Genomic DNA, 27,287 nt, shown 5'->3' on the forward strand with positions numbered 1-27,287 from the left:
GCTACCTTTGAACTCTGATTCCCTGGGACTCCCATGAGTAGAGGCTCTACTCGAGAAACCTATTCCTAACTCCTGGCAGCAGCCCGGAACCGCGGACCCAACACACTCTGCACCAGCCAAGCCTGGCCAGTGCCGGAGTGGACAAAGACCCTGAGGACGACCCCACGGCGACTGTGACCCCGAGTCCAGCACCCAAGGACCCCCCTCGACATCCTGGACGAAGCCTGCAGCCTCAGAACCGAGTGCCACCCCAGCCGCGATCAACCAGAGGGTAAGATTCCCGACGTCAAAAGGCACCCCTGCGGCCCCCTGTGCCCAATCCCGGGGTACCCACCTAACCTACAACTACCCAACTTACCCCTCGAAGTGGTGGTGGCACCGGAAACATCCTCGTCCCCGAGCCTGCAGCCTTTTTCCAAACCGGAACATTCCCATTGATTTCCATTGAGCGCCCGAAGGCTCAAAAGCACCCTGCACCCAACCGCCCGAGTGGCCCTGGCAGTGCACTCTCTACACTAACTTACTTCCCCACTTGCCCTGAGTAAGTGACCAGGAGCCCAGCTCCCACAGACGCGTGGCTTGCCAGACAGCAGCCACCAACCAAGGCCCCCCTATCCCTCATAGGATAACATTGGGCCTAACTCACTCTGCACCCGGCCGTCCTGAAACCGCTGAGGGTGAACCAACTGTACCTATCTGACACTGGGGGACCCCTGAGTCTATGCCCGGAATTTCAACTCTGCCAGTCGAGTACTTACCCTTAAACCGCTAACTTCATTTTCCTCATAGGGTAACATTGACTGGCTTTTTCTTCAAAAATCTTCGAAGTGTGAACTTTTCAAAACTGTAAAAATTCACCAAAAATCAAGCCAAGTGACAAAAACGAATTTACTCACCTGTTCTGGGTGAGCTCCCAGTGCTGGATCTTGGTGCCCAGCCCTGACCCTGAAAAGTACTCACAACTATACTTACCTCTAACTCATTTTTCTCCCATAGGAAACCATTGTCTGCTTTTCTGTGAAATTTCTTCTAAGTGTCTATTTTTACAAATTTGAAATATTCTTTTAAAATCGTACCATTTCTGCAAACGAAATTACTTACCTGTTTTTGATAAGGACCCCAGTCCTGGGTCTAGGCACCCAGTCCTGGATTACTAAAGTAACGATAAAGTACTCTACCTGCAATGTGAATTTCTTGCCATAGAGATCCATTGAAGTGCTAACTCTTGAAATAGCTAAATATTATTTAAAAATCATTACAGTTACTAAGTCGACTTTCATCACTTGATTCTGAATACTGACCCAAGGCTGGTTCTAGGAGCCAGACCTGGAATTCCAAAAGTAATCTGAAAAGTAATTTATTACAAATAACCTGAATGTACCATTGAGCTCAATGCATTGTGATGTTTAGGAAATAGGATTGTTTATTGCAACCAACTGTGACTGTTTACAAAAATTCATTGCTTAAGACAAAAAGTATTTATATGCAACCTCTCATTCAGAGAAAGTATATTTTTATCCCCTTTGTGGTTCTAAAAATAAAACAAGCATATATTTTATATATATAAATCATTGGCCTAGAGTTCAGTTATTGAGTGTGTGAAACCATTTGCTGACTGAGTGTGTACAATAAATGCTTTACACTGTCCTCTGGTACTGCCTTACTGCTCGACCAAGCTACCACTTTTGAGAGTAAGGTCATACCTAACTTTGACCTCTATCAGCCTCTGGGGGACTGGGGACTCTGTACACCCTGTACCTATTAGGGAACAGTATATACAGAGCCACTTTCTCACATTGGTGGCAGCGGTGGGATACAAACTTGCATTTGTTGGACTACTTGGTTACCATCTGATCACACGACAGAACTCTTAAAAATTGCCTTTAGAATTCTGATTGGTTTTTCCAAAATTACTAAAAGTCTTGCTAGGGCCTTGCTTAAGTCCCATTAGAATTTTAGAAAAATAAGTCACTATAGTCAGGGTAGAGGGTTAGAACTGTCAGGTTAGAATAGCTCAAACAAACCCAGCTATTAGTGATAATAATAACATGGACCTGGTGGAGGAGCTCGACCTCACACCTTACTTACACTTGTCTTTCAAGGAATTGAGGTCCTTATGTAAACTCAAAAATTTACAAATGGGTCTGCATCCAACCAAACAAGGGCTCCAGGAGCTCCTGGCTGAGTATGCTAAAGACCACCCATCTGAACATGGTGATGGCCAGTCAGATGAGGAAAGGGAAACAGGGGAGGTGGACAACAACCTCCCCATACTATTTCCTAGGGAGGAGATGGCACCCATACCCTCCAACTCAAGAATTAGCATCTGGGCACTTAGAGACCACACAGGTGGCTCTGGTCCCAGAGACAACACTGGGGGACCCCCCAGTGAAGAGGACAGCCTTGTGAGGCTGGCCAAAAGATTAGATCTAGAGTCCAGGCTCCTGGCTCTAGAAAAGGAAAGGAGAGAGATGGGTTTAGCACCCATCAATGGTGGCAGCAATAATAAAAACAAGGATAGGGAGGAAACTTCTGACCCTAAAATCCCCAAAGGGATTGTCCCTAAATTTGAGGAAGGTGATGATATCACCAAATGGTTCACAGCCTTTGAGAGGGCTTGTGATATCAGGAAAGTAAAGAAACCTCTCTGGGGGGCACTCCTGTGGGAACTGTTCTCTGGTAACTGCAGGGACAGGCTTCTGACTCTCTCTGGGCCAGAAGCAGGATCCTATGACCTCATGAAGAACGCTCTGATTGAGGGATTTGGATTCACCACTGAGGAGTATAGAATTAGATTCAGGGGGGCTCACAAAACCCAGACCCAGTCCTGGATTGATTTTGTAGATTTCTCAGTGAAGACACTGGATGGTTGGTTAGCTGGACATGGTGTGCAGGATTTTACTGGATTGCACAATTTATTCATGAAGGAACATATTTTGAGTAACTGCACAAATGAAAAGTTGCATCAGCATTTGGTAGACCTAGGTCTAAAATCCCCCCAAGAATTGGGAAAAAAGGCAGACCACTGGGTCAAGACTAGGGTGACTAGGACGTCCACTGGGAGGGACCAGAACCAAGGGGTCCCAAAGCCTCCCCAGAAGAAAGAGAGTGAACCCCTTGTGGATAAAAGAAAGGAGTCCCAGGTAGCCCCCCGAAAACCTGACCAGGAGGGTGGGCCCAAAGACACCTCACAAACTAAGCCAGGGTACCAAGGTAAGAATTGGGATCCCAACAGAATATGGTGTTTCAACTGTCAAAAGGCTGGACACCACACCCAGGACTCTAGCTGTCCTAAAAATAAGGTTCCTAGTACAGCTCCAGGGGTGACTAGTGTAGCCCCAGGGGTTGCCAGTGTAGCTTGGGAGGGAGGGTCCTCAGATGAGGAAGTCCTCCTAGCTTTCAACTGGGGAATGGGCCCAAGAAGCAAGCTGGAGATCCCAGAAGGAAGTAGACACTTCCACCACCTACTGGTGAATGGAATCCCAGCCACTGCCCTGAGAGATACCTGTGCCAGTCACACTGTGGTATATGACAGGTTGGTATTCCCACACCAATATGTCCCAGGGGAAACAAGAAGGGTAAGAACTGTCCCAGGGGGAGTCACTGTTAGGCCTGTGGCTATAGTGCCCCTAGCCACAGCTGGGTCCCTTAGATGGAGAAAAGTGATAGTGAGTAAAAACCTCCCCCTTGATTGTCTCTTGGGGAATTATCACTTAGATGTGGAACTGAGCCAAAGAGAGGTGCTGGCCCAATGCCAGGCCTAGCCCAAAGAACCTGTGGGGGCTCAACCTGCAGTCAGTGCAGCTGAGTCCCAAAAGAGTGAGAAGAAACAGGGTAGGAAAGGTGGGCAACCGTTAGCCACAGTTCCAGAGAGCCAGGGAGATTCTATCCCAGTAAGGGAAAACTCCCACAATGGCACTGGTAAAGCCCCCCCTAGCCAACAACAAGACCTGACTAGTCAGGCAACTGTCCAGCCTGAATTAGTGGCTCCTCAGGTGGCAGAACAAAGGGTGGAGAAGGGGTGTTCCCTACCCAGAGTAGGGACCCCCTATCCTCAAACAGACCAACAGCCAGGACCCAAAGAGAACTATAAAATAGCTCCCTCACTTGCCAGTCAGGAGCTAAAGGTGTGGTTCTGGGCACTGACAGCTGTCAGCAGCCTCTGCTGGGTGTTAGCCTTCATGGCAGCCCTATCCTTGGCATGGTGGCCTAACCCCCTGCCAAATAGCAAGTCAGGCCCCCTGACCTTATTGGTCATAGTGGGGTTGCTCAAGCTGTGGGTAGCCTCTGTGGGTAAGCTGGGCCTAGCCCTGGCTAAGTTAGAAACTACCGACGTATACACCTCTAAACCCAAAATAGAAAGATGGGACAAGGACAGTAAAAGACAAGGAGAGGAGCCTTGGGAGATACGTCCTGAAACTAATAAGACAGGCCAGCTCCCCAAAGGGACTGACCTAGGCAGAAGGATGTAAGGCAGAGTAGGCCCTGCAACTTTCAAACCACTTCCCCAACTCTTCCTTGCCTGAAAGACTAGGTAGACTCTCCCTGCTTTAGCAGAAGTCTCCTGGCCTTTGGGCTGTGGGGGACTTGTGTGAGAAAGTGGGTTTCTGTTGCAGTAACCCCCCCCCTTTTTTTGCCTAATAGCTGATGCACTTTTCCTTGTTGTGCCCTGGGCTCCTGCCAATCAGGTGCCCAGGACCTGTGTTCCTTCCCTAAAATACAAACTCCCAATTGGCAAACCCTGGCCACATGTCAGCCCCTAGTAAATGGTACCCTAGGTACCCAGGGCCTTGTGACCAGGGAAGGCCTCTAAGGGCTGCAGCACTCATTGTGCCACCCTTAGAGGCCCTGTACCCTTACACACACACACTGCCTTTGCAGGCTGAGTGTCTGGGTGCAGGACAAAACAAAGAGTCGACATGGCACACATCTCTGTGTGCCATGCCCATCTCCTACACTGCCAAGGCATATGTCAGCCACCCCTCTGGCTGGGTGCCTTATGCCTATGGTGTGGGCACAGGAGCAGGAGCCCTGTGCCCCTACAGTACCCAGGTCCATTCATGGGCACTGTAAGTACAGTGCTGCCATTTACAAGTACATGGTGCTGAGAGCTCGTCAAACACGAGCTCCACAGCACCATAATGGCAACACTGAAGACTGGGAAGTTTGGTATCAAACTTCTCAGCACATTAAACCCACACTGATGCCAGTGTGGGATTTAATGTACTAAGCACCCCAGAGGGCATCTTAGAGATGCCCCCTTACAGCTAACCTACAATCCACGTCTGCTCTGAGGCTGCCCAGGCTGCCACACAGCAGACACGTTGCTGGACCCCTGGGTGGGAGAGCCCCTGCTCTCCCGGGCCTGCAACAATGCACATACTGGGTGAGGTGAGAAATCTCCTCCCCCAGGATGAGCAAAGGGAAGCTTCAAAGGCATACCGCCAGTTGGAGTTTCCCCAGGCCACTGCAACCCCCCACTCTGGCGGGAAGCTTGGCCGGAAACCCCATACAAGGACAGGGGATGTGCCAGCCTGCCCACCCCACCCCTCAGGTGGGGGAGGCGAGGTGAAGCACATCTCCGGGCTCTCGCCATCTTGAAGATGGGAGGCCCTACCCTATCAGGATTAGGCTACTGCCCCCCTCCCACAGGAGAGAGGCAGGATAGGGGGTGTACCCACCCCAGGACAAGGACCCATTGGTCCCTGGCCTTCACCTACCTGTAACGCCCCTAAATCTAGTATTTAGGGGCCCCCTGAACCTTCCTTCCCCAGATTCCAGATAGAAACCTACAAGAAGAGCAAGAAGAAAAAAAGACCTGCCCTGCAGCTGCTAAAAAGAGGAAGACACCAACTGCTTTGGCCCCAGCCCTACCGGCCTGTCGACCCTCGAACCTGCTCCTGCTCCAGCGCGGCATCTCTTGTGGCCAGCAACCTCAAAAATCCCGGAGGACCTGGCTACCTTTGAACTCTGATTCCCTGGGACTCCCATGAGTAGAGGCTCTACTCGAGAAACCTATTCCTAACTCCTGGCAGCAGCCCGGAACCGCGGACCCAACACACTCTGCACCAGCCAAGCCTGGCCAGTGCCGGAGTGGACAAAGACCCTGAGGACGACCCCACGGCGACTGTGACCCCGAGTCCAGCACCCAAGGACCCCCCTCGACATCCTGGACGAAGCCTGCAGCCTCAGAACCGAGTGCCACCCCAGCCGCGATCAACCAGAGGGTAAGATTCCCGACGTCAAAAGGCACCCCTGCACCCGGCGCCCTGCGGCCCCCTGTGCCCAATCCCGGGGTACCCACCTAACCTACAACTACCCAACTTACCCCTCGAAGTGGTGGTGGCACCGGAAACATCCTCGTCCCCGAGCCTGCAGCCTTTTTCCAAACCGGAACATTCCCATTGATTTCCATTGAGCGCCCGAAGGCTCAAAAGCACCCTGCACCCAGCCGCCCGAGTGGCCCTGGCAGTGCACTCTACACTAACTTACTTCCCCACTTGCCCTGAGTAAGTGACCAGGAGCCCAGCTCCCACAGACGCGTGGCTTGCCAGACAGCAGCCACCAACCAAGGCCCCCCTATCCCTCATAGGATAACATTGGGCCTAACTCACGCTGCACCCGGCCGTCCTGAAACCGCTGAGGGTGAACCAACTGTACCTACCTGACACTGGGGGACCCCTGAGTCTATGCCCGGAATTTCAACTCTGCCAGTCGAGTACTTACCCTTAAACCGCTAACTTCATTTTCCTCATAGGGTAACATTGACCTGCTTTTTCTTCAAAAATCTTCGAAGTGTGAACTTTTCAAAACTGTAAAAATTCACCAAAAATCAGCCAAGTGACAAAAACGAATTTACTCACCTGTTCCTGGGTGAGCTCCCAGTGCTGGATCTTGGTGCCCAGCCCTGACCCTGAAAAGTACTCACAACTATACTTACCTCTAACTCATTTTTCTCCCATAGGAAACCATTGTCTGCTTTTCTGTGAAATTTCTTCTAAGTGTCTATTTTTACAAATTTGAAATATTCTTTTAAAATCGTACCATTTCTGCAAACGAAATTACTTACCTGTTTTTGATAAGGACCCCAGTCCTGGGTCTAGGCACCCAGTCCTGGATTACTAAAGTAACGATAAAGTACTCTACCTGCAATGTGAATTTCTTGCCATAGAGATCCATTGAATGTTTTCTTTGAAATATTTTCTAAGTGCTAACTCTTGAAATAGCTAAATATTATTTAAAAATCATTACAGTTACTAAGTCGACTTTCATCACTTGATTCTGAATACTGACCCAAGGCTGGTTCTAGGAGCCAGACCTGGAATTCCAAAAGTAATCTGAAAAGTAATTTATTACAAATAACCTGAATGTACCATTGAGATCAATGCATTGTGATGTTTAGGAAATAGGATTGTTTATTGCAACCAACTGTGACTGTTTACAAAAATTCATTGCTTAAGACAAAAAGTATTTATATGCAACCTCTCATTCAGAGAAAGTATATTTTTATCCCCTTTGTGGTTCTAAAAATAAAACAAGCATATATTTTATATATATAAATCATTGGCCTAGAGTTCAGTTATTGAGTGTGTGAAACCATTTGCTGACTTGAGTGTGTACAATAAATGCTTTACACTGTCCTCTGGTACTGCCTTACTGCTCGACCAAGCTACCACTTTTGAGAGTAAGGTCATACCTAACTTTGACCTCTATCAGCCTCTGGGGGACTGGGGACTCTGTACACCCTGTACCTATTAGGGAACAGTATATACAGAGCCACTTTCTCACACCAGGGTGATTAGTTCGCTCAGCCCTATGCCAATGACAGTTGGTAAGAGGATGTGCAAGAGATTAATGGGATTGATACTTCCCAAGAAACAGTCCTGTTCGAGGCATATGAGCTGCAGATTACACACTTTTGCATAGATCGCCATCTGGTGTTGGGCCCGGATGTTTGCAGTTTGTTTTTCCTCTTGGAAAGTCTTTGGAAGTTACAAGGTCGGTGACTCCTTCTTTGGATGGTATTGCGCATGGGCTTCGGCTCCATCCTCAGATTGTTTTTTTCCGCCATCGGGCTCGGATGTAATCTTCGCGCTCCGGTTCCAAACAGCTTCCAGTTCGACAATCCACGCACAATCCTCACCCCAGTTCGAGGCATGTGGGCTGCTGAATTCATATCTGTGCATAGATCGCCGCCTAGTGTTGGGTCCGGATGATTGCACATTGTTGTCCTGGAAGAGTCTTCGAAGTATCACAAGATAGGTGGCTCCTCCCCTGGACTACAGTGCGCATGGGCATCCCCTCCATCCTTAGATTGTTTTTTTCCGCCATTGGGTCCGGATGTCCTAATCTTAGCTCTTAGAGTATTTAGGCCTTTATTCGTCGGTATTGTTTTCATTCGGCGCCGAGTAGTTTCATCGAAGTTAGCCATTTGCCCTTCGACGTCCGAGGCCCGATCAAGATCGACGATGGAACCAAAAACATCGAATAGCCCCTTCAAGCGTTGCCCTCTTTGCAACGCTAAGTATGCTCGCTTTGGTCGTGCACCCGGTGTGCAACAAGTGCCTCTCTCCAAACCACGACGAAGTCACCTGCATGGCGTGCTCCAGGTTTCGATCGAAGAAGACCCTTCGCATTCGTCAAGCAGCTCGGCTCGAGGCGCAGAAAGCGGCGCCGCACCCGGACAACATCTTAGGGACCGAAGATGAGGAGGTCGTGGACCTTGAAGTTCAGGGAGAGATGTCGGATCCGGCGTCGGAGCGTGAATCCGACTATGATGCCGAAGACTAACATATAATAGATGAAGAGGAGGATGACATCATCGTACAGGTAGGAGACGACGAAGAGGCCCTTGGGGCCGATTAGGATGGCTCGGAAGATGAGCTAGGCCCTCAGGTCGCCACAGGGCCGAAGGAGGCACTCGATAAGGCTCAGGTCGCAGGATCGCCACAAGGCCTTACCGAAGATCATTCCTCTCGTTCTTCCGCCCCGCATAAACGCCCGGCGTCGAACTATCCTAAAGAGCCATCGGTATCCAAAGCGCCATCACTCGATCAACGAGAATCGAAACTGAAGCCAACGGCACCGAAATCGAAACCAAAAGTAAAAGTCTCTCCACGGCGACAAGGCCTCGAAGCACTCGGAGCCGAAGACACAAAAGACGGCTGTCGACGCCAAGAGCGGTCATGGGGACGTTGAGCCACGGGCGGCGCCGCAACTCAAAACCAAGGTTGCCGACCCGAAGGTATCGGCGCCAAAGAGCGTCACCACAGATATGGGGGGAGGCCATCGAGAGCCAACCCATCCCACTATTCCTGTCCAGAAGACGACATCTGGTACAGGGCTTGATGCCACAACGAAGAAGGCGTCGACGGACCGTGTCCAATCCACGACGCCATCTCCCTTTGTCAAGCAGAAGGTGTCGGAGTCGTTATTACGCATCCACGACAAGGCATCCACAACGGTCGCGAAGACAGCCCCGCAGCCGAAACCGGTCAGCTCGGTTCACATCGCGTCGACACATATCAAGTTTGGCCTCCCACCAGCGGTGCGACAGAAGATGTTCGACGCGAAGAAGGGTCTCGACCCGCAAGAAGCTATCGACCTGAAGAAAACTGTCGATGCACCAACAGGAATACACATGGGACAGAGACCTGTTGCAGTGCCTCAAGAAGATGAGGTTCCAAGGCAGTTTATCGACGCCACCACTGGTAGACTTTCCATATACATACGGAAAATCATATCAGACACCAATGGAGCAATACAGGATTCCATTGAAAAAGAAGAGAACCACATCACCAGTTCTGGTGGAACACATTCAATTTGGCACCCCAGAACCTCAGTCATTCTCACCCACACACTCTGATACGGATGCTGGATATGATGGTGATGCTGAAGGCACTTATCCTGTGGATACTGACTCTGAGGACCAAAACCAACCTTGGATGGACAATACGGATGCAGGGGACACACATACTGCTCCGGACACACAGGCATATGTGGCAAAAACATCTCCTACAGAGGACATTGCTGCTTTCAATGCCTTAATTGAAAGAGCCACCAACAATCATGACGTACAGCTCCACACTGATCCTATTGAGGACGACTTTCTAATGGATACCTTCGCTACTTCAGAAAGATTTGTGAAAACTGCCCATGCTGAAGGGGGTCCTAAAACAGGCTAATGACATTTTCAAGGAGACCACTAGGGCGAGAGTCCTTAACCCTAGAATTAAAAAAAAATATAGGCCAGCTCCAGTGGACCCCGCCTACATAAAGGGACAGTTGCCTTTAGACTCATTGGTGGTTTCCAATGCTCGGAAGAGAGCCAACTCACAGACGACGGGTGATGCTCCTCCCCCCGACAAGGAGTCTAAGGTCTTGGAAACATCGGGAAAAAGGGTTGCTGCACAGGCAGCTAACATCTGGAGAATTGCCAACACTCAGGCACTTCTGGCTCGATACGACAGGGCGCATTATGATACCCTGGAGACACTGCTGCAACACCTCCCAGATCAGTATAAGGAAGGAGCGGAGACACTCATTAGAGAAGGGAAGCTTATAAGTAACGCTTCCATTAAATGCGCTCTTGACGCAGCTGACACTGCAGCTAGGGCTATCAACACCAGCGTCATGTTAAGAAGGCATGCTTGGTTGAGAATCTCGGGATTCAAACCAGAGATGCAAACAACTATACTCAATCAACCAGTCAACCCACAACTATACTCAATCAACCGGTCAACCCTAACTCCCTCTTTGGTCCCGAAGTTGACACCACCCTAGAAAAACTCAAAAAAAGATACAGAGACTGCAAAGTCTATGGGGGCTCTGCAATCCCAGCAGTTTCGGAGTGGGTCCTTTCGTCGCTCTAGCAACAGAGGACCATCTAAAACCCAGAACTCCCAACCGTAGCAGTACAATAAAGGGGGTACACAGCCCACCTATGACAAAAATAGTAGAGGTGGATACCGTGGAAACAACGTCAAGGGCAGAGGCCGAGGAAACAACAGCTCCAGGTCCTCCGCCACCAACAAACAGTGATGCCTTGTCACTGCCCCCTAACCACGTAACACCTGTCGGGGGGAGACTACAGAGGTTCCTGCCAGTCTGGGAATCCATTACTACAGACAGGTGGGTGAGAGAAATTATCCAGTACGGTTATTGTCTGGAGTTCACATCCACTCCACCCAACATACCACCAAGACACCGTCGTATGTCCGCAGAGCACTTGCACTTATTCCAACAGGAGGTTCTCAGTATGCTCCAAAAAGGAGCTATAGAACTCGTGCCTGCAAAGGAACAAGGATCAGGGGTGTACTCACTGTATTTTCTGATCCCCAAAAAGGATGGATCTCTAAACCGTTACATTCTGTCAGAGCATTTTCACATGCTCACTCTGCAACAAGTGCTGCCGTTGCTCAGTCAGGGAGACTTCCTCGCAACATTGGACCTCAAAGATGCGTATTTCCATATACCCATACACCCCTCACACAAAGTATCTCAGGTTCACTGTTCTCAATCAGCATTACCAGTTCAAAGTCCTCCCTTTCGGGGTAACGACGGCACCCAGAGTGTTCACCAAGTGCCTGGCAACAGTGGCGGCACACTTAAGGAGACAGCACATACATGTCTATCCTTATCTGGACGACTGGCTTATCCAGGGAAAGTCAGCCCAGCACTGTGCCAGCCACATGTCACACACCATTCACCTTCTTCACAGCCTGGGCTTCTCACTGAATTATCCAAAGTCCCACCTTCAACCCAACCACGTACAGCAGTACCTAGGCGCAACCATAGACACTCTGGCAGCCCCGGCACAGCCAAATTCAGTGAGAATCAACAGCATTCAGTTGCTCATAAAGAAATTCAGACCTCAACACTCACTCCCAGCAAGAGTGTTTATGCAGTTGATAGGCATGATGGCCTCCTGCATCTTCATAGTCCCACACGCGAGATTACATATGCGCCCGCTTCAGGAGTGCTTAGCACGTCAGTGGAATCAGGCCCACGGACAGTTAAAAGACCTAGTGTTGGTAAGCGGTCGGGCATACAACTCTCTGCATTGGTGGAACCCACAAAACCTTTGCAAGGGCCGACCGTTCCAGGAGCCTGTTCCACAAATCATACTGACAGCGGACGCGTCTCTCCAGGGATGGGGAGCTCACGTACTCACTTACACAGTGCAGGGACTATGGTCGACACAGCAAAGGAGGATGCACATCAACCTTTTGGAACTAATGGCGATCTTCCTTGCAATGAAAGCATTCAAGATACACTTGTGCAACAAGGTCGTGTTGATCCGAACGGACAACATGACCGCCATGTACTACATACAGAAGCAGGGAGGAACACACTCGCCACAGTTGTCTCATCTGGCTCAGAGCATGTGGAAGTGGGCCATTCAGAGGAACATCTTCCTCATGGCGGAACACCTCCCCGGCAAGGACAACCAGATGGCAGATCTGCTCAGCAGGCACAGCCACCAAATGCACGATTGGGAGATACATCCATCAGTACTCCAACCGTACTTCCAACAGTGGGGTCATCCACAGATAGACCTGTTCGCCACAAGGGAAAACGCAAAATGCCAAAACTTTGCCGCCAGGTTCCCACATCCACAGTCGCAAGGCAATGCAATATGGATGAACTGGTCCGGCAAATTTGCGTACGCTTTTCCCCCAGCACCATTAATACCGCTGGTGGCACGCTAGCTCAAGCAACACTCGATGCCGCTCATCCTGGTTGCTCCAACGTGGGCACGCCAGCCATGGTACACCACTTTTCTGGAACTCTCCGTGGTACCGCATCAAAGGCTACGGCTCACACCCACTCTTTTAACGCAGAGCCGTGGCGAGATTCAGCACCCAGATCCGCAACAGCCGAACCTGGCGATCTGGCTCCTGAGATCCTAGAATTTGGCTACCTAAACTTGCCTCCAGACTGTATGAATATCATCAAGGAGGCAAGGAGACCGACTACCAGAGCATGGTATGCGGCCAAGTGGAAGAGATTTGTCATATATTGTAAAAATAATGACGTAAATCCACTGGATGCGTCAACACAGAACATTATCTGTTATTTATTACACTTATACAGATGCAATCTAGCCTACAATTCCATCCGTATACATTTAACTGCATTGGCAGCTTACCTTCAGAACAGGCAGCATCTCTCACTCTTCAAAGTGCCTGCCATCAAAGCATTCCTGGAGGGCCTCAAACGTGTGATTCCCCCTAGACACCCCCCGTCACCAGTCTGGAACCTAAATGTGGTCCTCACCAGACTGATGGGACCACCTTTTGAACCTCTGCACTCCTGTGAGATTCAATTTCTAACCTGGAAAGTAGCTTTCCTTGTTGCCATTACTTCCCTAAGACGAGTTAGTGAACTTCAGGCACTCACCATTCAGGAGCCATTTATACAGGTTCATGCAAACAGGGTCGTGCTACGCACCAACCCTACTTTCATGCCCAAGGTCATTTCGCAGTTCCATATGAACCAATCTATAGAACTACCAGTGTTTTATCCTAATCCTCAGAATGTAGCGGAGAGAATGCTCCACACCCTTGATATCAAAAGAGCGCTCATGTACTATATTGATAGAACACAAACTTTCAGGAAGACAAAACAACTGTTTGTTGCCTTTTTCCCACAGCACAAAGGCAACCCCATCTCCAAAGCAGGGATAGCTAGGTGGATCGTTAAATGTATACAGATTTGCTGTGAAAAAGCTAAGCGCACACTAACGATTCCTCCAAGAGCCCACTCCACTCGAAAGTTGGGGGCCTCCATGGCTTTCCTGGGAAATATTCCCTTAGAGGAGATATGTAGAGCAACCACACGGTCCACTATACATACCTTTACCAAACACTACTGTGTAGATGTACACTCAAGACAGCAGGCTGCTGTAGGTCAGGCTGTTCTCAAAACTCTTTTTCAGACTGCTGCAGCTGGCACGGGCAGCCGCCGCTAAACGGAGGGACTGCTATATAATCTATGCACAGATATGAATTCAGCAGCCCACATGCCTCGAACTGATTATGCTACTTACCAGTATGCATCTGTTCTTGGCATGTAGGGCTGCTGACATTCATATCGTCCACCCTCCTCCCCGGCGCCTGTAGCAGCTGTAGCATTCAGTGATTTCTAGTTAGCATGGTCATCATTCACTGTATTACACTCCATCTTTGCCACAATGGCGAAAAACAATCTAAGGATGGAGGGGATGCCCAAGCGCACTGTAGTCCAGGGGAAGAGCCACCTATCTTGTGATACTTCGAAGACTCTTCCAGGACAACAATGTGCAATCATCCGGACCCAACACTAGGCGGCGATCTATGCACAGATATGAATGTCAGCAGCCCTACATGCCAAAAACAGATGCATACTGGTAAGTAGCATAATCAATTCGCTGTATTGTTTAGATCGTGATCTCTTCAATCAACGCGCCTTCTCATCGAGACAAACCTTCGGTTCCAGTCGTCGTCGACGGCGGCCTTCGGGCCTACCCAGGCTCCGGTCCCGGCTCATGGAAAGAACTCCATTTAAAAAGTGCCCTCGATGTGGGTCCAAATTTCCCCACACCGAGCTTCGAGGTATGCAACCTCTGCCTCTCCCCTGAATACGAGGCTCGAGACTGTCTGGCCTGTACGTCTTTCCGATCCAAAAAGACTATTCGGGACCGAAGAGCCAGAAGGAACATGGCACACTCCTCGACGTCCATTCCAGTCGACATCTTCGGAGACGACATCGACGATCCGGAACATCATCGGACCGAAGAGGACCTCGTCAGCGCTTCTGAGGCCGACGAGTCAGATGTGGAAGACATCACTCCGGCGCAGAGGGTCGTGTGTACCAATCTACCCCCCCCCCCACCCCACACCCGCGCCGACACCCAAAAAGGCTTCAGTCACGCCTCCGCCTCCGGGCCTAGGCAAGACCAGAGACACTGCTTAAGAAGCCAAGTAAGCCTTCCGGCGGCTCTGGCTCGAGCCAGCCTACCAGCGGTGCCGAGAAACACACTTTGGCACCGAAAAAGAAACCTGCCTCCACCTCGACACCGAGCTCCGCACCGAAGCCCTCGGGGTCGAAACCCAGCTCTTCGGTACCGACGCCATCTTCGGTACCGACCAAACCACACAAGGCCAACTGCATCCACTTCCAAGCCGAAGCCCATCTCGGTGCCGACCAAGAAACCGGAGGGTCCCAAGCCGGGTTCTAAGCAACAAACCGGCACAGAAAAACCTAAAAAGACATCGGCCCCGACGCCTTCGGCGCCGACGCACCAAATTACTTCACCAGAGCTATTTACACCGGATCCCTTGCAAAAAACTCTCACCAAGGATCCAAAAACTGGACATTTGACACTCTACCAAAAAGAGACATTTGGAGAAGCCTGCTCCGCCTCCACCTCCAAAGAGGAAGGACTCTGCTACCTCTCTTTTCAGAATACCTTCCCCTCCCCCTCCCCCTCCTCCTCCTTCCCCACCTTCACCTCCTCCGCCCTCTCTACCCCCACCTCATCGTTCTCCGACCCCGTCTCCAAACGATGATGATGATGATGGGGACCCATATCATGATACAGGGGATGTGCCACAGGACCCCACCCCTACAGGATCCCCAGATCCATGAGACGATTACAATATTCCAGATATCCCCAACGTCCCACAAGACGATCTTTACCCATCTAGACCATCTCCACCAGAAGATTCATTAGGGTTCAACCATCTTCTGCAAAGGGCGGCACACTATCACAGGGTGGACTTGCATACCGACCCCGTGGAGGAAGATTTCCTCCTAGACACATTTGATACCTCACATAGGTCCACCTCCATACTGCCCATGCTCAAAGGGGTGGTAAAGCATGCGGCAGAAGTTTTTAAGGACCCAGTTAGAGCCAGGGTCATTAACCCACGTATTGAAAAAAAATACAAACCTGCTCCCTCAGTTCCCTCTTACATCAGAGGACCAGCGCCACTAGATTCTTTAGTAGTATCTACGGCACGTAAAAGGGCAAATTCACAAGCGTCAGGTGATGCACCACCACCTGACAATGAATCAAAACTACTAGATGCATCAGGCAAACGCACAGCATCCCAGGCGGCCAACATATGGCGTATAGCAAACACTCAGGCACTGCTGGCCAGATATGACAGGGCTCATTATGACGAATTAGAAAGCATAATGCACCATCTCCCTGAAAAATATAAAGCTAGGGACAACGAGTTAATTCAAGAGGGTAAAACAATCCTGAATACCTCCATACGTTGTGCACTAGATGCAGCAGACACAGCCTCCAGGGCCATCAACAGCAGCGTCCTTCTCCTTCGCCATGCTTGGTTAAGAGTATCTGGTTTTAAACCAGAAGTACAAGCCTCCATCCTTAACCATCCCTTTGACCAGGAACATCTATTTAGGCCAAAGGTGGATGAGGCCTTAGAAAAAATGAAAAAAGACACGGATACCGCAAAATCCATGGGGGCCTTACAGTCTCACCCGCCCAAACGCTCCTTTCGCCGCTCCTCCTTTCGATGTACATCCAGAGGCTACCCCTCAGACACAGCGTCCACATCATACAAATCCCCTACTCAGACCACCTTTACAAAAGGTTACCAAAGAGGCGGCTACAGGGGTAACAACAACAAGGGCAGAGGCAAAACAAACAACGCCCGTTCTGCCACACCTCCTACCCAATGACTTCTCCCCCCCCCCGCTCCCCCCAGACCATTCCACTCCGGTCGGGAGCAGGCTTCAAAGTTTCCTTCATGTCTGGGGGACCATCACCTCAGACAAATGGGTGACCCAAATAATTCGGTCAGGCTACTGCCTAGAACTAACCTCTACCCCCAAACATTCCACCCAGGCAACGCCCAATGTCACAAGAACATTCAAAATTATTAAAGCAGGAGGTAATCTCCCTCCTACAAAAACAGGCAATAGAACACGTTCCTGTCAATCAACAAAATATGGGGGTCTACTCCCTATATTTTCTCATACCAAAAAGGGACGAGACTCTACGACCTATTCTAGATCTCTGGCCCTTAAACACATACATACACTCGGACCATTTTCATATGGTAACGCTTCAGCAGGTACTTCCGCTCCTCTCCCAAAATGACTTCCTCACCACTCTGGACTTGAAAGACGCATACTTCCACATTCCAGTGCACCAGGCTCACAGAAAGTACCTCAGATTTGTAGTGGACGGACAACACTACCAATTCAAAGTGCTCCCGTTGGGAGTCACAACAGCACCACGGGTATTCACCAAGTGCCTGGCAGTACTGGCGGCACACTTGAGAAGATAGCACATTCATGTCTTCCCATACCTAGACGATTGGCTGATAAAAGCCACTTCATACAATCAGTGTGTACAACACACCTCCACCACAATCGAACTACTGCACCAACGTCACTTCACGGTGAACCACAAAAAGTCACAGCTACAACCATCCCACATAAAACAATACCTCGGTGCCACCATAGACACCTCAAAAGCGATAGCCTACCCCAATCCGGCCAGGATTGCAAGCATTTAGGCTTTGCGACAAAAATTCATGTTCGATGCATGTGGGCTGCTGAATTCATATCTGTGCATAGATCGCCGCCTAGTGTTGGGTCCGGATGTTTGCACGTTGTTGTCCTGGAAGAGTCTTCGAAGTATCCTGAGATAGGTGACTCCTCCCCTGGACCACAGTGCGCATGGGCATCCTCTCCATCCTCAGATTGTTTTTTTCCGCCATTGGGTTCGGATGTGCTTATCTTGACTCAAGTTAGGAATCTTTAGTTTTCAGGCCAAAAGGCCTTTAGTTTTCGACGGTACTGTTCCCGATCGGTATCGACAGTTTACAGGCTAGTTTTTCACGGCTTTAACAACTTTTCGGATCCAGTAAATCCGACCATCGACCGAACTTAGACGATGGAATCGAGGACCCCATTCAAGCGGTGTCCTGTTTGCCACGCCAAATACCCCCATATCGACGTCCACCCGGTGGGTAACAAATGCCTCTCACCGGATGACGAATCGAAATGCATGGCCTGTGCCTGATTCAGATCCAAGAAGACTCTCCGGAATCGACGCGCCGCGCGACTGGAAGCGCAGCAAGCGGCACCGACCAACATCTTCAGCACCGAGGACGAAGATGTGGAAAGCGTGGAAAATATACCCTCCAGCCCCACTTCCGAACACGGTTCCCGATCGGAAGATATCGATGAAGAGCTTTTTCACAGGGAAGAAGCCGACGACGAGGTAGGAGACTACGATGAGGCCTTAGGGGCCGAAGAAGGTAGCTCCGGTGAGGAGCAAGGCCTACCCGTACAGATTGAGGCTATCCCAGTGTGTCAGTCGACGGCTCCGGTCGAGGGATCGCCTTCGGGCCTTACCCAAGACCAATCCCGCAGTTCTTCGGCTCCGGCCCGGCCACGGACATTCAGCAAGAGCCATTGTTACCTAAAAAGACTGGTTTCCCTACCACCAAACCGAAACCAATCATCGCACCGGTTAAACAGAAACCGAAAGTGAAACTGACACTAGTCGGCTTGAGGCCCACCACACCTTCGACGCCAGCCAAACCCGTCGGCTCCGACCGCACCAAAAGGGACTTCGGTGCCGAACTCGCTGCAGCCGATGTCGGCGCCGACCCAAAAAGAAAAGCCGTCGGTACCGTCAAAGCGCCTCGGCCCCCGGCACCGAAGCAATCGGCACCGACCACCAAGGTGAAAATAGCCACTGCATCGCTATCCACCTCGAAGGCAGCGACTACGGTACACTCATCGATGCCGTCGACGGCTCCTACCCCTCCTCGACTCGATGACCCGGTCCCTTCGAAGAAGTCCACACCTGCCTCTACGGAACCACTCGGCGCCAAAGAACCGTCGGAGTTCCAGGTGCGACAAGTGGCAGCGTCCTTGCAACGCATCAGGGAAAAGGCAGCCCTCCAGACCTCGTCGGGCTCCGAACCGACACGGGCACAGAAGGCACCTTCGGCACCAGCCAACATCACCTTTGGTTTGCTGCCATCCACGGCGCCGAAAATGTTCGAAATCAGAACCCGCGTTACCCAGACAAGGTCCCCATCTACCGAACACTCGACTACTGGGACATCGCCGTCCCACTTCATCGACGCCGACACCGGCAGGCTCATGCTCCGAAAGCGGAAGATCACTTCAGGGCAAGCTTTGGACTCTTACAGGATCCCGCTAAAACAAAAAATGCCGGCGGGATCGGAACCAGTTCTTTATGAACGCATCCACACCTCTTTCACAGATCCATCATTCTCTCCAACGCACTCCGACACGGATGCAGTGGAGGACTACATGGGTGACGACACCACCTACCCAGAGGACATAAACCCTGAGGGGCAGCAAGACCCTGATCAAGTCTGGGATGACCCTGTAGACCCAGGCGCCGCTCTGGATACACAGGACACGCAACTTTATGGGGCAAAAACGTCCCCCACAGAGGACACTGCTGCATTCAACGCCCTCATTGAACGTGCCGCAGCCAATCATGGAGTGCAACTCCACTCCGACACTATCGAGGATGATTTCTTGGTGGACACTTTCGCATCCTCCGAGAGGACTGTAAAGACTCTGCCCATGTTAAAAGGTGTCCTCAAGCCAGCGAAGGACATTTTCAAGGAAACCACCAGGGCACGGGTAATAAACCCCAGGATCGAGAAGAAGTACAAACCCGCACCTGGGGACCCCACGTACATTAGAAGCCAGTTGCCTCTGGACTCCATTGTAGTTGCCAATGCTCGCAAACGGGCACTCTCTCAGACAACTGGTGATGCTCCTCCCCCGGACAAAGAGTCCAAGGTTCTAGAGACCTCCGGCAAACGGATTGCAGCCCAGGCAGCAAACATATGGCGCATCGCCAATACACAGGCCCTCCTAGCTTGTTACGACCGCTCACACTATGACACGTTAGAGACCCTACTCCAACACCTGCCAGACGAGTACAAAGAGGCAGCGGAGCTCCTCATCAGGGAGGGACAACTGCTCACAAACGCATCCATCAAGTGTGCACTGGATGCCGCAGACACTGCTGCAAGGGCAATAAACACCAGCGTCATGCTACGACGACACGCCTGGTTACGAATCTCCGGATTCAAACCTGAGGTCCAAAATAACATCCTCAATCAGCCGGTCAACCCCGACTACTTATTTGGACCGGAAGTTGACACCACCTTAGAAAAGATAAAGAAAGACACGGACACTGCGAAGTCAATGGGGGCTCTGCAAACGCAAACATTTCGTAGTGGCTCCTTTCGTCGCACCGGAAATAGAGGTGCAGGTAGAGGACAGGGGGCACAGCAAACCTACAATAAAGGGGGCACACAGAGTTCCTACGATAAAAACACCCGAGGTGGATATCGTGGCTCCAGCACCAAGGGCAGAGGACGTGGTTACGGCAATACCAGGTCCTCCCCCAAGAACAAACAGTGACGCCCTCTCCCTTCCCCCCGCCCACATAACACCTGTCGGGGGAAGGCTCCAGCGGTTCCTGTCCACATGGGATTCCATCACCACGGATAGGTGGGTCAAAGATGTTATCCAACACGGTAACTGTCTCGAATTAACCTCCACTCAACATACCGCCAAGGCACCGTCCTATGTCCTCAGAGTACTTAGCGTTATTACAGCAGGAGGTGCTCAGTATGCTGCAAAAAGGCGCAATAGAGGTCGTGCCCGTACACCAGCAGGGAACAGGGGTGTACTCTCTGTACTTCTTAATACCAAAAAAGGACGGGTCACTCAGACCTATCCTAGACCTGAGACCCCTCAACCACTACATTCTCTCAGAGCATTTTCACATGCTCACCCTACAGCAGGTTCTCCCGCTCCTCCGACAGGGAGATTTCCTAGCCACGCTAGACCTCAAAGATGCGTATTTCCACATACCCATACACCCGTCACACAGAAAATATCTCCGGTTCACCATTCAGGGGCAGCACTATCAATTCAAAGTCCTCCCCTTCGGAGTGACAACAGCACCCAGAGTTTTCACAAAGTGCCTAGCTACCGTGGCTGCACATCTACGAAGGCAACACATTCACGTCTACCCTTACCTGGACGACTGGCTTGTTCAGGCAAAGTCAGCCCAGCAATGTGCCAGCCACATGTCCCGCACCATTCACCTTCTTCACAGTCTGGGATTTTCACTAAATTACCCGAAATCACATCTCCAACCCGCACACGTACAACAGTACCTAGGTGCGACCATAGACACTCTGGCAGCCACAGCTCAGCCAAATTTAGTGAGGATCAACAGCATGCAAATGCTGATTTCCAAGTTCAAACCCCAACACTCCCTTCCTGCGCGAGTGTTCATGCAGTTGATAGGCATGATGGCCTCCTGCATTTTCATAGTCCCACACGCGAGACTACATATGCGCCCGCTTCAGGAGTGCTTAGCACGTCAATGGAATCAGGCTCACGGGCAATTAAAAGACCTAGTGTTGGTGAGCGGTCGGGCATACAACTCTCTGCATTGGTGGAATCCACAAAACCTTTGCAAGGGCCGACCGTTCCAAGAGCCTGTTCCACAAATAATACTGACAGCGGACGCGTCTCTCCAGGGATGGGGAGCCCATGTACTCAATTACACAGTGCAGGGACTAAAGACTACACAACAAAAAAAGATGCACATCAACCTTCTGGAACTGATGGCAATCTTCCTGGCTATGAAAGCATTCAAAGTACACCTGTGCAACAAGGTCGTGTTGATACGGACGGACAACATGACTGCCATGTACTACATACAGAAGCAGGGAGGAACACACTCTCCACAGTTGTCTCATCTGGCTCAGAGCATGTGGAAGTGGGCCATTCAGAGGAACATATTCCTCATGGCGGAACACCTCCCAGGCAAGGACAACCAGATGGCGGATCTGCTCAGCAGACACAGCCACCAGATGCACGAGTGGGAGTTACACCCATCAGTACTCCAACCAAAGCTTATGGAACTGGCTTTTTAGCTCCTACAATATGCGGTATGCATGGGTAGTGAGATCCAGGCCCTTTACGATGAACCCTTAAGTGTTCTCTATACAAAATTAGACTGATTTTAAGGAACTACCTAAGGTTCCTTCTTTATACGATCTTCTTTCCATGTAAAGCAGACTACAGAGCTTCTTACGTTTTTTTTCTACATCCCGTCTATCAGAAGTGTTCTTCTGACCCCATGATGTGAAAATAACTCTATTTTTCATGGAAAACCAATAAATTGTGAACAAGCCGTTGTTTATTCTCATTTTAAAGGATTGTCCTCTAAAGGAAGAGTCTGTAGAGCAGTGGATTGTGTCGAATGCAATAAGCTGCTACTGAAGGTAAACAGATACCTTGTGTGAACCTAGAGCTTTCCTGAAAGCTAACATTACACAATATGTAATTCCTAAATGTGGAGATGTGCAGGGAATGTAAGAACAAAACAATGGTTTGCTTTGGGGAAGTTTAGAGCCTAACCAGCTAGGCCAAGTATTAAGAGTCTTAAGTAAAAGCGCCTCACAAATGCAGGCGTGGGTCTCAGAGGAGCCTCTCTGCAATTATCAAACGGTTATGGGGCAACTATGTAACCCTGGGAACCCGAGCTAGGAAAAGCAAGAACAAGACAATGGTTCCCATCAATAGATGTTTAGAGCCTAACCTCCTATGCCAAGTATTACAATCCAGAAACACTTGAATAGTCTCATAAAGTTTAGTTTATTTCAGTATATCTAATCACATTACAGGTGCTCCAAAAACTACGCAGATAATGTGAATGGCGACATCTGTGAAAGTTTGTGTGTCGGTGCTGTACAAAAATACATATTCAAAATACATGTACATTTGTCACTAGGGACTGACAAAATTAAAGATTCCCACCATATGAAAAACAATTAGACGGGACAGTAATGTTTGGTCTCTGAATAAAGGTAGCCAGACACGGCCTCAAAGCTGAAATATACACTTTCTGAAGATAGGTGCATAGGACAACCACTACTGTGACTCGTCAGGTAGAGGCGTGCAAACTGGAGAGCTGCAACATCTCTTCAGTTTGCAGTGTTTAAGCTACCTTTACTCAGTGACCCGACATCAATGTCCTGACTAATTGTTTTTCCTATGGTGATTTTTCCCTATATACTAGTTGCTACCATTAATTTGTTGTCCTGATGATGACCCTGATAAATCACTCTATATAGGGTTGCATCGTCCACAAATTAACTAGTGGACTGATAAAATAAGAGAAGTGTGTTTATCATGATAATATTATGAGTCCTGCTGAGAATCTACCTTTATCAGCCTTTATTTGTGAGGGTCTTCTGCTTAGACTGACGCTAGAATAGATGCTGAAATGACACAAGATTCTCTGTAGAACCAGTTTGATTAGCTAGCCTTTATGTTGCTGGCAATACGTTTTCTTTTTTCTTCATTTTTCTTAATCACTGGATAGGATGGGAATGAGAAACCTATTTAGAATTTGCATGGAATTTATAAACACTCTTTATTTCTCTGAATAAAGGAAGTGTGCTTTGTTGGCCAGTTATCCATTAAAATCGTGTTGCTTAATTGTAAGCCTCAAAATCAGCTGCGAGACTAGTGCCCTTGGAAGCTGGAAAGGCAGCTTGGTTGCCTCAAAAATACATTGCAGTTTTTTGCTGTGTCTACTTTAGTTATTTCCTAAACGAAGCACTAAAGGCAGCTGCCTTAAAAGCACCTTTTTATAGCTTCGACTACCCTTTCGTAAAAATTAAACACTTCTAGAGAGCTATAAGTATTTTTTTTTTTTAAAGTCAAGTTTTCCTTTTTCTTGTACAGTCTTTCTTTCAGTTGTATCCTGTATAGATGGGCGGGCATTTTTCATAAATTTAGTTTAATATCCCATGAACCTTGATTACAAGTGAGTAACCTTTCCGTGTAAAACAGCCAATCAGGAAATGCTCCTCCATTTGAGATCTGTGTGAAAGAACGTGCTTCTTTAAAGAGAAGTACCCTAGGAAATTCCAAGCCTTCCCTGAATTTATTTGTGTATTGTGGCTCTTCAAAGAAAGTGAGAAATGCCCCCCCTCCCCACTTTGTGGTAAAAATGTGTTCTTCAATTGTTGATGGGCTGTATTTATCTAGAGAATTGTCTGTGGCAGTGGAGTTGCAATGGGTTATAATCTATTCCTCTGTTTTGGAGCAATTTCTTATGGCAGAGTTTAGCAGCAGTTGAAATGTGTTGCACATTTTGGTATTGTCTTTAAAACTTTATATATTTTGTGTTTCAGGTAACCCGCTGGAATTCTTACAAAACCAGCCCCAATTTCAGCAGATGAGGCAAATTATTCAGCAGAATCCAGCCCTGCTCCCAGCCTTGCTACAGCAGATAGGAAGGGAGAACCCCTCTCTACTCCAGGTGAGATTCATGAGCTGCTCTGGGTTGTAGTATGATTGCCTGGGTATGTTTTTGTGCTCACTTTATTGAAATTTGACAATGTAGGGCAAATGCCTTTGTAAAATAAGGAGTGATCGGACGTCGTGCACCATTTTTGATTTTATTATTTTTTATTTTTTGGTTGCCCACCCTGTATTTTTAGGTCTCGCGAGCCAAAGGCTCGAAGAGACATTTTATATCTGGGCTTTACAAAGTGCTGCCGTGGCCTAAAGCTACAGTGCATGTGCGAGGGCGCGCGCGCCGCGCTTACTTTCACTTTCGCGGCCGTACGGCCGCTTTGATCACGATCACTTTCAATTTCGCTTTGCTGCGCAGACCCAGCCTCCTCTGCCAGCACACCCACAACTGGCAACATTACTAGCGCTTGTTCTCATTAGACTTCGGGAATTAAAAAACCCTCGCGCATGGAAAGTCATCCTAACTAAACGCAGGCCTACCTAAACGTGTCGCAAATCGTGACATGCATTTAATCAGTCACCCTTTCGTTAGTGAGCCGTAGCTTATCTTTTGCTTTGAATGATTTACATAGTCATTAGTCAGCAGAGAACCGAAAACGGGAATCTGCCAGTGAAAATTAATGGGCGGATCGCATGTTACAGTGGTGGCCATGTTAGACTGAGTCTTTTTTAATTATTCTAAGCAAAATTATATCAGGTATTTTATTCACCATGGGCCTACAATATTAATTTCCTAACTATAATATTAAGTGTGTTTGCGTAGATATTTGTATATAAAAAGATAGTTATCTATAATTTCTATTAGAAAATACAATTCCACGTCACTTATAAGAAGAAAGTTTATAAAATATTACCAACTTCAAATTCTGTCTACATTTTTTCAAATCCTTAATCAACTCGCATTTCTTAAAGCATTCTCGTTGCCCTGAAAGCAGAACTGTTTGATGCTGTAGCTACTCTTTCAGCGCGTCCTTCTTTTGTTTTTATCATCGTGGTTCTAGTGATTGGCTCAGTGACTGTGAACTTTTCTTCAGTCCTTCTTTAGTGTCAATCCTTGTCCACAGCACCCTGGCTTAGTAAGGGTAGAATGGCGATGTGCTGGTCTCATGCAGCACTGCGAGTGGGGGTCGCCAATTTATGTATTCGCAGATGCCTGCATCTTTTCCCAGTCCTGAATTCCAAGAAGACGACCCTGCTGATGAAGTTCGCTTCCAAGACCAAGTAATCATTGTTCAGCTTGTCCCATCTCTGCTGCTTCCTCTTTTTAGTATCCTTCGCTGCCTACCTTTCACTTTCGTATTTGGTATGTATTTCCAACTTAGTGAGCCTTCCAAACCGAGAAGACTATCCTAATTTGTGTCACTTGCCCACATTTTCAGAGCTCCCAGGTTTCCCTCAGCCAGACCCCTGTTTTTGTTGTGCATTTTGCGACGGGTTGTCCCATTTTTCTCATTTTAAAATAGGGAATGCAAAGCAAAACAAGCATTTGCAATGCAATCGGTCTCGCCTTTGGGGCCTAAATATTTAGCCATGCAGCAAACTGTTGCACTTTTCAGTTGAAGTGTTAGGCTGCAACACACTGCTAGAATACACTACTATTGTCTGTGAGACAGTGCTCGGTAAGCTACTCATGCTGGACATGCAGACACTGGAGAGCGCTAAAAAATGCAACCTCATCACTTTCATGTTCATTAAGAGGAGTTTCTACAATACTTGAGAAGCAGAAAAGAAATATCTCACTCAAACTGAAAAGGTATCAATGAATACCTGGCGCAAACTAATTAATGATAAATGTCTTCATCAAATTGATTACCCCTAAAAGTCCACATGAATGTGGGCTGTGAGAGATGACCTCAATCGCAGGTGCTGCCATCATCTTGATGCGATTTCATGCACCATGACTGGGGCTGCCTCGAGGTAGAAAGCACTTATGCTCTTGGGCAGAGACAATTGATAATGTACCCATGGTGGCTGCAGTAACTTTCTACACAATGCCAACACTCACGTTTTTAGGTCTCTCCTGCGAACGCAGCGCGAAGCGCTGCTGTCCGCCAGCGAGATCTATTGTTGCTGACTTGCCTCGGAAGTGGGACAGGAGATGGGCACGCGCAAGGCTTTTGGCGGATTTGAGCCGGTGTACGCGCACTTGACACGCACGTGCACAAATGCGATGTGCACATCTCCTGTCCCGCTTCCGATAACATGCCAGCCCCATTGGAGGCTCCGTGTGGGCTATTGTTGGTGCAAAGTGTACTTTTGCAATTCTGAGCAACAATAGCCCACACGGAGCCCCCCCAGCCCTTCTTTACTCACCGAGCTGCTCTTCTGGGGGGGTCTCCAACTCGCGGCTGCAGCACTTCTGTTGCGGGGCTTCTCTGCACTCCTGGGAGCCCAGCGCTGCTGTGGTCATCCTCTGCCGCCGCATTCTTCACCCGGGCCCACTCCTGGGACCCGGGGCTTCTCTTAAGTCCGGCCGCCACTGCGGGGCTCTCCCTTCAACATGGGAGCCCGCGTTAGCACAGCACGCCGGTTTCTGTTTTTGCCGGAGCAGGCCCCGCCCACGTCCCGGGCAAGGGCACCTAACTTCCGGCTTGAAGACTAGAAGTTAACAAGCAATTGCAATGCCATAGTTCTCGCATTGACGCGAGTTTGAACTATTGACATTTGCAAATAATAATGCCTTTTATTTTTGTTTTCTTTTTAAAAACCTAAATAAAAGGCATTGTTATTTACAATGTCAGTAGCTCAAACTCGCATCAATGCGAGACCTATTGTTTCTAAATGGCGACGCTTCGACTTTAAACACGCCTGTCATTGTTTAAGAACGGAGTCGCTTTCACTATGTATTTGCATTTCTTTATTTCATACATGCAAACAAATTGATTGGCTTTTCCGAAGGTGATGATGGGCCA

At 49.1% G+C, this 27,287-nt stretch overlaps 1 protein-coding gene across 2 annotated transcripts in view; it reads left to right on the top strand.

The window, feature by feature from the left end:
- Positions 1 to 27,287, top strand: part of RAD23B (RAD23 nucleotide excision repair protein B) — a 354,987-nt gene that overhangs the window by 246,563 nt on the left and 81,137 nt on the right. Inside the window, exon 8 of one of the 2 annotated variants that reach the window (XM_085641292.1) lies at positions 24,252 to 24,379. In XM_085641292.1, the coding sequence (XP_085497418.1) occupies positions 24,252 to 24,379 (128 nt within the window). The remainder of the gene's footprint in view (positions 1 to 24,251; positions 24,380 to 27,287) is intronic. The other variant, XM_085641291.1, reaches the window with a different exon arrangement.

The sequence above is a fragment of the Triturus cristatus genome, chromosome 2_2, assembly GCF_964204655.1.
Source record: "Triturus cristatus chromosome 2_2, aTriCri1.1, whole genome shotgun sequence".
Lineage (NCBI taxonomy): Eukaryota > Metazoa > Chordata > Amphibia > Caudata > Salamandridae > Triturus > Triturus cristatus.